The following is an 8,823-nucleotide window of genomic DNA, read 5'->3' as shown; positions in this document are numbered from 1 at the left end:
CAACTTGTTGTTGTGAGCAATGAAGATGATGATGACTTTCTAAATGTCTTATCTATTTCAACTTATATGTCAAAACAACTTATTGTTGTGAGCAATGAAGAGTTGATAATCTCTGATTTTAATTTCCCATATATAAGCCATTTAATTTAAAATAAAAACACGTAATACGAAGCCCACAAAGTTTGCATCAAGAAAAAGGCAAAAAAAATGAAGAAACAAATAGCATCTATAAATTAAAAATTCACCATTAAAAATTTAAAGATCTAACGTAAATATGTATGTATATATATTTTAGTAACGTATATTTCGAGAGTAGTAAAAAAGTTGATAACGGCCTCAGTTTACTGCTTCAAGACGTGAGCGAATTGACTCAGGACTCCTCGTTTTGTCAATGCTGTAGGAGAAACAAAATTAGATTAGTTCAAGTATTTACTACACTCTACAAAAGATGACAATTAAACTAGAACTTCCTACTAGGAAAAAAAAATTGGAATATTGACTTGTGGAAAAAGACAAACATTTTAAGAAAAAAACTAGAGTGTTGATTTGAGTATATGGTCTTTTTTAGTCTCCAAAAGGAACTCAGAAGGTATTAGAGTCTCACCGGAGAAACAAATCCCCACCAACTCCAAACTTCTCAGAAATCCAGTCCGGAGCCAGTTTCAGCAACAAGCTAAGCTGCTCTTCAACTTCTCCTGTGGACACAGATTAAAAGAATTTAGCTCAGAACAGTAAATCTTAATCTCATGTAATGGGCGGACCTAATTATGTCTTACTTCTGTCAACAATATTTGAATGGTTTGAGATTATCTTGTGCATAACGTCTTCCTTAATGATAACAGAACGATCTATTGACTGAAATAAGAAATGAATCGTGTTGAAAAGCTTAGGTAGGCTGGCAATCGTCTCTTTCCTCCTCTTTGCTAGTGGGATAGCTGAATCTCGTTCCTCCTTAGCTTTGATCTCATTCTCACTAATCTGTTACGAAAAGACATGGCCAATTACTTTTCTAAATCACACAATCAAAACAGTGTCTTTGTGTAGACTAAGAATTAGTACTGGACTTACCGATTTCAAAAGTTTCTCAGGAGGAATATCAACAAGGTCCTTAACGGTTGAGACACCATTTGTATCAAAGACTTCACCATTATCTCTGTTTTTCTTCTCAAGACTGTCAAATTGTAATGATTTAGCACAGGATGGTCGCCTAGCCAACTTGTCGCTAATAGAATTATCCTTTGGGCTCATGCAACTTCTCTTTCGTTGAGACAACGCAGGTGTGGCTGGTGTAGATAGCACTTCACTCGGAGTTGCATTCGTTGGGCAAAAATCTACACCAAAATCCACTTCCTTACTGGATGAAGCTGTGTTGGGGCCTGAGTGAGCAACCAAATCACCTGAAGATTGGACTGAAGGCTCGAATGATTTTGGGGTCATGTTGTTGTCTACTTCTTTGCTTCTCTGTCTTTGAGATAAGCGTCTTTGGAAAGTGGGAGGGAAATGCACTGCTGATTGTTGGATTTTAGGTTCCTCAGATTCTTGATCAACATATTGCACATCAGATACTGCCTCACAAGAAGATGATGGCGGGACTTTGATAAAGCCTGAATTGTCACCTTGCCCTTGAACACTAAATGGCTCTGGCAGCATTCCTTTTGGAACTTCAAGAACCTAAAAACAGATGAAACAACTTTACATGGTAAGGGAGCAAGCACAACACAGTAATTATACCAAGATGTTGGTATTATAACAATTCTTCCAAATTACTTTCTGAGTTCCATTCTCTTAGAATGAATAAGTCCATCATAAGCTGCCACTATTCCAGCACACCAAGTCTCAAATTGTTTAGAGCATTATATCAATGAATTAATTATAATGAACTCCAATTTAATTACTCAAAAGATGAATGTCACAAAACTTCTAATCTATTGAGCAAAATCAAATATCTAGAACCTTGCTAGATGTGATATTAAAATTTAAAGTCAATCTTCCTTAACCGTGTCAAAAATTGTTAAAAAAAAATACTACGAGTAAAAAAGATGCCATCTTCAAAATGAAATAGATATACCTCAGGATGAGATCTTGAAAAATCTGCAAGCCGGGATTGGATGACCCTTCTCAGGTACGAATTCCAACCTTCAGATTTCAACTTCCTACTGTCTAATGCGTCCAAATTCAAAGCAATATGAAGATCTGGCTCCATACAACTCGTTTTCTCATTGAATATTCGTGTCTTCTTTATCTCGATTACCTCAGGTAAAATAAATTTCAACTGAGCCAAGTAACTATAAGTAAACCTATTAAAAAAAATACAAGTTAATTATTACACACAAGTAAAAGCACCTTACTTGAACAAATTAGATTCAAAACTTAGTTCAGTTTGATCATGACACACAAATCAAAGCACCTTGCATGAACAGAAAAAGTTTCAAATTTTTTTTTGTCAAATAAAAAATTTTGTGGAGCAAGATCAAAAGCCACTGATCCAAAGCCAAAGCTACAAGTACATAACTCAGTTCAGTTTGATCTTTCATTTAGAGGAACTAAGTAAAATTAGCGAATATGAAAACTTGGATTTGTTTCTCCAGAAAACCTCTAACCAAACAGAAATCTTTTAAGCAATTTCGCTTCTTGATTATCAGCAACCAACAAAAGTTTATGTACAAATTTTTTTTCCTTTTCCCCTTCATTGTGCAACACTAAATTAAAAATTATAAAACCCAATTCAGACTAGTAGAAAAAGCATAAACCAAGAAAAACTCATTATACCTATTATTGGTTAAACGCTCGATTATCGGGCGAATATTCGTGAAATTCGTGGCCGGACCTTTCCGCCGCAACAAAATCGAATTATACAAAATGCTGAAAAACTCTCCAAGAGTCCCACAGCTGCGAAACAATTTCTCCCAGTTATTAGAAATAAACTAACAGTTACACTCACTCCTGAACTACACTAAGAAACCTAAAGACATTTTACCTTTTGGGTAAATCAGGCACGTCGGCATTGACCTTTGTCTTATCTTTCCGTCTGCCAGAAGAGATCTCCGGCGACTTCTCCGGAGTACTGGTGTCAAAAGTGTTAAGATGATTTAGGTTTGGGTTTAGGGGTTTCTCGGAGGGAATGAAGGAAGAAGGTTCCGAAGAGCTCATCATGGCGAGTTTGGGTTATACAGACAGAGGTTGATAGAAGAGATCTACTATTTATACGGTAAAGGTTTTCTTGGCGGGAAATCTGAGCTGGACTGCCACGTGTTTCCCACCAAATTGTGCCGTTACTTCCCTCTGCACCTCTTAAACCACACTTACCCTTTTTCAAATTTGTTTCCCTTTTTTATTCAAATTTTTATTGGGAAGATTTACACATAATTACACACATTTAATTCTATTATTTTTATTAACATATTTATATATACCTATTTCAGTATTGATTAAAAATAATATTATTTATTCAATATGGGATTTGTTTTTTTTTTAAATTTTGAAAAATAAAATAAATAACTAGTTACCAAAAACAAATAAAAGCATCGGGACGGTGTTTATATCAAAGTCACTTCTTTTTTTTAATCTTATATTTGAAAATTTTATTTTTTTTAATCTTATATCATCGTAATTTTATGAGTTGTAGCTTCATGATTTGTTAGCGATATCTCATAATTTTTATTAAATTTAAATAACTGACCTGATATTGGATTGCACCTATAACATTATCACCCTTACTTTTAGTGTTGGGCACAAGCGTTGCCACTTAGAAATTCTCTAAAACACAAAACTAAGGGATCTACTCAATAGGATTACAGCTGAGAGAGAAATCATCATAACACTACAACAAGGATCCAAGATACCTTTTCATCATTACCTTCAATACAGAAATTAACTTTTATTCAAACCTTTGCTTCAAATTTTCACAAATCATTACTCTGTTAGTACTTAGTTGTTTTATTTATAATGGCCTGGAATCTAATGTACAAGTGGGGAATATCACTAAGCGGCCATTGGATTGGTTATTCTTCTCTAAAGATATGTCCAGTGCAATAAATCATAATTGAGCACAAAATAATAGTTGTGTAAGTTTGAAGATTTTGGTGATGAAAAATATCCAATTTACTCCAAAAGAATTCAAGAGAAAACAACAAAAAAATGAAGAGCTACCATTCCAAGTCAGATGAACTACAACTTCAACCCTCTGCACCCAGAAACCTGTGCCCACTTATATCTCAAAACTACTTTACATAATGAGGTACGTAAATGGGAACTACTACTGACTTTCTTGAATATATTTGATTGAATCTACGTTATAGTCATATACATACATGTGCCTCAGCCTCGCATAAATAGTTCATTAACAAAATTCTTACTGGTAGCTCCCAGAAGGGGTGGTAACTCTAAGCCTATCTATTTTCTTTCTTTTTTTTGGCAACTAAAATGCTTCACTTATTACAGCAATATTAAAACAGCTGACAATGGCTTCACTTTGCTTCTTCAAGACGCGAGCGAATTGACTCGGGACTCGTCAATTTGTTAATACTGTAGGAGAAGGAAAATGGGATCAGTTCAAGTATTTGCTACCGCTACAAAAGATGACAGACATAATAGAACTTGCTAGAAAAGAAACTTGGAGTGTTGATTCGAGTATATGGTCAATTTTAGTATGGAAAAGGAACTCAGAAGGGTATTAGAGGCTCACCGGAAAAGCAAATCCCCACCAGATCCCAACTTTTCAGAAATCCAGTCTGGGACCAGTTCCACCAGCAAGCTAAGCTGCTCGTCAACTTCTCCTGTGAAGATAGGATATAAAAGAATTTAGCTCAGAAAAACTTCTACAGAACAGAAAATCTTCATTTAGTGTAATGGGAAGATAATCTTCATTTAGTCTTACTTTTGTCAACAACATCAAAATGGCTTGAGATTATCTTGTAGATAAGCTCTTCCTTTGTGATAACAGATCGATTTATTGACTGAAATAAGAAATGAATCATGTTGAAGAGCTTAGGTAGGCTGGCAATCATCTGTCGCCTCCTCTTTGCTAGAGTGATAGCTGGATCTCGTTCCTCCTTAGCTTTGATCTCTTTTTCTCTAATCTGTAATGAGAAACATGGTTAAGTCTAAATCATACAATCAAAACAACATGGTGTAGACTAAGAACTAGTACAGGACTTACCGAAAGCAAAAGATTCTCAGGAAGAATATCAAGAAGGTCCTTATCAATCAAGTCACAATTTATATCAAGGGCTTCATCCTTAGCTCTGTTATTCTTAACAGGGCTGTCAAAAATTAATGACCTAGTGCGGGGTTGGCGCCTGACCAACTTGTCGCTAATAGAATTATCCTCCGGGCTCATGTAACTTCTCTTTGATGGACGCAACACAGGTGTGGCAGTCATCAGCCTGGCTGGTGTAGAATCAGGCTTTGCTGGAGTTGACTGAATACCAGCATTTTTCATCGGAGTGCCTTCTTCACTGTTGAAGGCAGGCTTAACTGGAGTTGACTGAGTACTAGCATTTTTTATGGGAGTGCCTTCGTCGCTGTTGAAGGCAGATAGCACTTTGCTCGGAGTTGCATTCAATGAGGAAAACTCCTTGCCAAAGTCCACTTCCTCACTGGAGGAAGTTGTGTTTGGGCATGAGTGAGCAACTAAATCACCTCGAGGTTGGGCTGAAGGCTTGAATGATTTTGGGGGCATGTCATCTACTTTATTGCTTTTCAGTCTTTGAGAAAAGCGACTTTGGAAAGTTTGAGGAAGATGAGTTGCTACTGCAGGTCGTCGGTTTTCAGATTTCTCAGATAATGTCTTCGAAAGCAGTGCTGAATCAGACACTTTGTCCTCTTTTATAGGAGAAGACCGAATTGCCTGCAGTTCTTCATGAATTTTATTAGATTCTTGACCAACTGATTGCACATCAGCTACTGCCTCACAAGAAGATGATGGTGGAACTTTAATAGAGCCTGAATTTACACCTTGCCCTAGAAGGTTGAATGGCTCTGGCAGCATTTCTTTTGGTACTTCAAGATCCTAAAAATAGATCAAACAACTTTACTTGGTTAGGGAAAAAGCACAATACAAGATATTGGCATTACATCAATTCTTCCTAATTACTTTCTGATTTCCATCCTCTTAGAATGGATATGTCCATCATAAGCAGCCACTATTCCAGCACACCAAGTCTCAAATTGCTGAGACTTGTATAAATGATATCATTAAAATGAACACCAAATTAATTACTCAGAACATGAATGTCACAAAACCTAATCTATTGAGCAAAATTATGATCAGCAGATATCTACAACCTAGCTAGATGTGATTTTCAAATTTGAAGTCAATCTTCCTTAACAGTGTCAAAATTTGTTAAAAGATAAATAAATACTATGAGTAAAACATATGTCTTCTTCAAAATGAATTAGATATACCTCAGGATGAGATCTTGAATAATCTGCAAGCCGGGACTGGAAGACGCTTCTAAGGTACAAATTCCGATCTTCAGATTTTAACTTCCCGTCACTCTCTAATGCGTCCAGATTCAAAGAAATATGAAGATCTGGCTTCATACAACTCGTTTTCTCATTGAATATTAGCGTCTTCTTTATCTCAATTGCCTCAGGTAAAATAAATTTCAACTGAGCCAAGTGACTATATGTAAACCTCCTGAAAAAAAAATACAAGATGTTAATCACGATACACAAGTAAGAGCACCTTGCTTGAACAGAAAAAAAAATTGAAAACCTAGTTCAGTTTGATCTTTCATTTAAAGGAGCTAGTTAAAATTAGTGAATACAATAGTTTGGATTTGATTCTTCCATAATACCTCTAACCAAACAGATCCCTCTAATCAATTTCATTTCCAGAATATCAGCAACCAATCAAAGTTTATTTACACAAATTCCTTCTTTTTCCCCCTCATTGACCAACATTAAATTACAAATAAAACCCATTTCAGACTAGTACAAAATGCATCGACCAAGAAAATTATAGTATACCTATCGGTAAAATACTCGATTTTCGGGCGAATATTAGTAAAATTCGTCGCCGAACCTTTCAGCTGCAACAACCGAATCGAATTACCCAAACTATTGAAAAACTCTCCAAGAATCTCAAACCTGCAAAACAATTTCTCCCAGTTATTAGGAATAAACAAACAGTCACATTCCTAAAATACATAAAGAAACCTAAAGATATTTTACCTTTCCGGTAACTTAGGCACATCGGCATCGGCCTTTTTCTTTCCGGCGGCGCTCCCCGCCGGAAAGTCCACGATTTTCCGTCGAGCAGAAGAGATCCGGTCCTTCCCATCGCGGGGGCTGTTCTGGTTCGATGATTCACGGATGCTTTCAGCTGCTTTTCTTACTTGCTTTAGAGACAAAGCTACATTTCGGTTCCCGGCCCGGCGAGGAAGCACCGGCGGCTTCTCTGGAGTCTTGGAGCTAACAGCGCTAAGATCTAGGTTTTGGGCCTTAGGGATTTTGCTTAGGGGTTTCTTGGATCTGAAGGGTATGGAGGAAGAGCGTTCGGAAGAGCTCATGTTGGCGAGTTTGGATTAGACACTGATTGTCTGAAAGGGTCTGCTATGTATATTAGGGTTTTCATGGCGGGAAATCTGAGTTGGTGATAGCCCATATGACTGCCACGTGGTTCCCGCCAAAATGTACCGTTGCTTCCCTCGTTTTGTTTGGGGTTTGTTTGGCAAGCGATTTAGACTGGTCTTAGTCGAGCGTGAGAATGCCCCTGCGCTTGTGTTTGGTGATATAGCTTTTTTTCAAATAATAAATATATACAATGCTAAATAAGGCTGAAAAGCCCTCGACTTGTAAAATCACTAAAATTTAAAGTAAATATAGTAATTAAAATATATTTAAAAAAACCTTATTTTATAATGTATAGTTTCCTAAAATTGATAGTTATTTTGTATATGAGATCTATTAGCTACATTTTTTATGATATAAAAATCCCATGTAGTTTTGTTAAATTATACTATTCTTACCATTTCTTTTATTTTCTCTTTTTTTTTTTCCTTTTTTGATGTACATGGATACCTTTTTTTTTCCTCACGTTATTTTCTTTCTTCATATTGGATCCATTTATTATTATTGCATTTTATCATTAAAATATATATTTATATAGAGAGAGAGTTCAACTCCTATTATTGACTTGAATTGTAATAAGCACTACCATTTAAATTAAATTTTATTTATATATATTTAAAAATAATAATATAAATTTTGTTTTTCTATATGGGTAAAATACTTTATATTTTAATTGAAATTTTATGGCTCACTACTTGAGCAAAAGTCGCTAGCATAATTTTTCTTTTACATTAAGGTCATCAATGTCAATACTTAAGAACTTAAATCTCCAACCTCTTAAAAAGTTAGTATCGTGATTTCTTTTCAATTTTCCTTCCAAATTTTTTTCTTGAAAACTAAAGTTTATAAACGAAATGTAAAGTTAATTTTATAAACTAATTCATTAAATGACTTGTCTGAAAATGTAAACAGAAATTTGACTATTAATGCATTAAATAGGATACCATACAAAAAAATATCATTCCCACTATATAAATATCTATTTGATTCTAGTATTTTTCTTAGTTCCAAAAATACCATTGTCATTTGTTTCTCCTTTCTCTCTCTACTCTCTCGGACTCTCTTTATTCTCTCAATCCCGAAACCAAAATCCCCAAAATCTTTCACTCTCCTTTCACATTCACTGTCGAATTTGTGGAGTACGTGGGTAGGCAAAAAAACCTAAAAGATCGACGAAACAACCCTAAAATAGAAAATATGAGGGATTTACCTGTTTATTCTGCAATAAATTGTTTGGGCCTGGTATAT

General features: G+C 35.4%; 2 protein-coding genes across 2 annotated transcripts; both read right to left on the bottom strand.

The window, feature by feature from the left end:
- Positions 1 to 225: 225 nt before the first annotated feature.
- On the bottom strand, positions 226 to 3,185 carry LOC133807993 (CDT1-like protein a, chloroplastic). The gene is made up of 7 exons (XM_062245876.1): positions 2,978 to 3,185; positions 2,770 to 2,889; positions 2,069 to 2,297; positions 1,069 to 1,671; positions 777 to 978; positions 605 to 695; positions 226 to 394 (listed from the first exon to the last, which is right to left on the bottom strand). The coding sequence occupies exons 1-7, from the start codon at positions 3,151 to 3,153 to the stop codon at positions 337 to 339; spliced, it is 1,479 nt and encodes a 492-aa protein (XP_062101860.1). The 5' UTR covers positions 3,154 to 3,185; the 3' UTR covers positions 226 to 336.
- A 930-nt stretch (positions 3,186 to 4,115) lies between these two features.
- Positions 4,116 to 7,593, bottom strand: LOC133785285 (CDT1-like protein b). The gene is made up of 7 exons (XM_062224538.1): positions 7,177 to 7,593; positions 6,973 to 7,092; positions 6,406 to 6,640; positions 5,159 to 6,010; positions 4,877 to 5,078; positions 4,685 to 4,775; positions 4,116 to 4,524 (listed from the first exon to the last, which is right to left on the bottom strand). The coding sequence occupies exons 1-7, from the start codon at positions 7,512 to 7,514 to the stop codon at positions 4,467 to 4,469; spliced, it is 1,896 nt and encodes a 631-aa protein (XP_062080522.1). The 5' UTR covers positions 7,515 to 7,593; the 3' UTR covers positions 4,116 to 4,466.
- Positions 7,594 to 8,823: the final 1,230 nt, after the last annotated feature.

This window comes from Humulus lupulus, chromosome 1 (assembly GCF_963169125.1).
Source record: "Humulus lupulus chromosome 1, drHumLupu1.1, whole genome shotgun sequence".
NCBI lineage: Eukaryota > Viridiplantae > Streptophyta > Magnoliopsida > Rosales > Cannabaceae > Humulus > Humulus lupulus.
The sequence above is the reverse complement of the archived record's forward strand: the minus strand, read 5'-3'. Positions and strand labels throughout refer to the sequence as shown.

Bases quoted from the DNA above. Each gene is read 5' to 3' on its own strand.
- LOC133807993 (XM_062245876.1), bottom strand. From the start codon at position 3,153: ATGATGAGCTCTTCGGAACCTTCTTCCTTCATTCCCTCCGAGAAACCC. The intron at 2,298-2,769 runs GTATAATGAGTT...TTTTTTTAATAG, and splicing joins GAGCGTTTAACCAATAATAG to GTTTACTTATAGTTACTTGG. The intron at 696-776 runs GTAAGACATAAT...CTGTGTCCACAG, and splicing joins TTCAAATATTGTTGACAGAA to GAGAAGTTGAAGAGCAGCTT.
- LOC133785285 (XM_062224538.1), bottom strand. From the start codon at position 7,514: ATGAGCTCTTCCGAACGCTCTTCCTCCATACCCTTCAGATCCAAGAAA. The intron at 6,641-6,972 runs GTATACTATAAT...TTTTTTTTTCAG, and splicing joins ATCGAGTATTTTACCGATAG to GAGGTTTACATATAGTCACT. The intron at 6,011-6,405 runs GTATATCTAATT...ATCTATTTTTAG, and splicing joins ATTCAAGATCTCATCCTGAG to GATCTTGAAGTACCAAAAGA.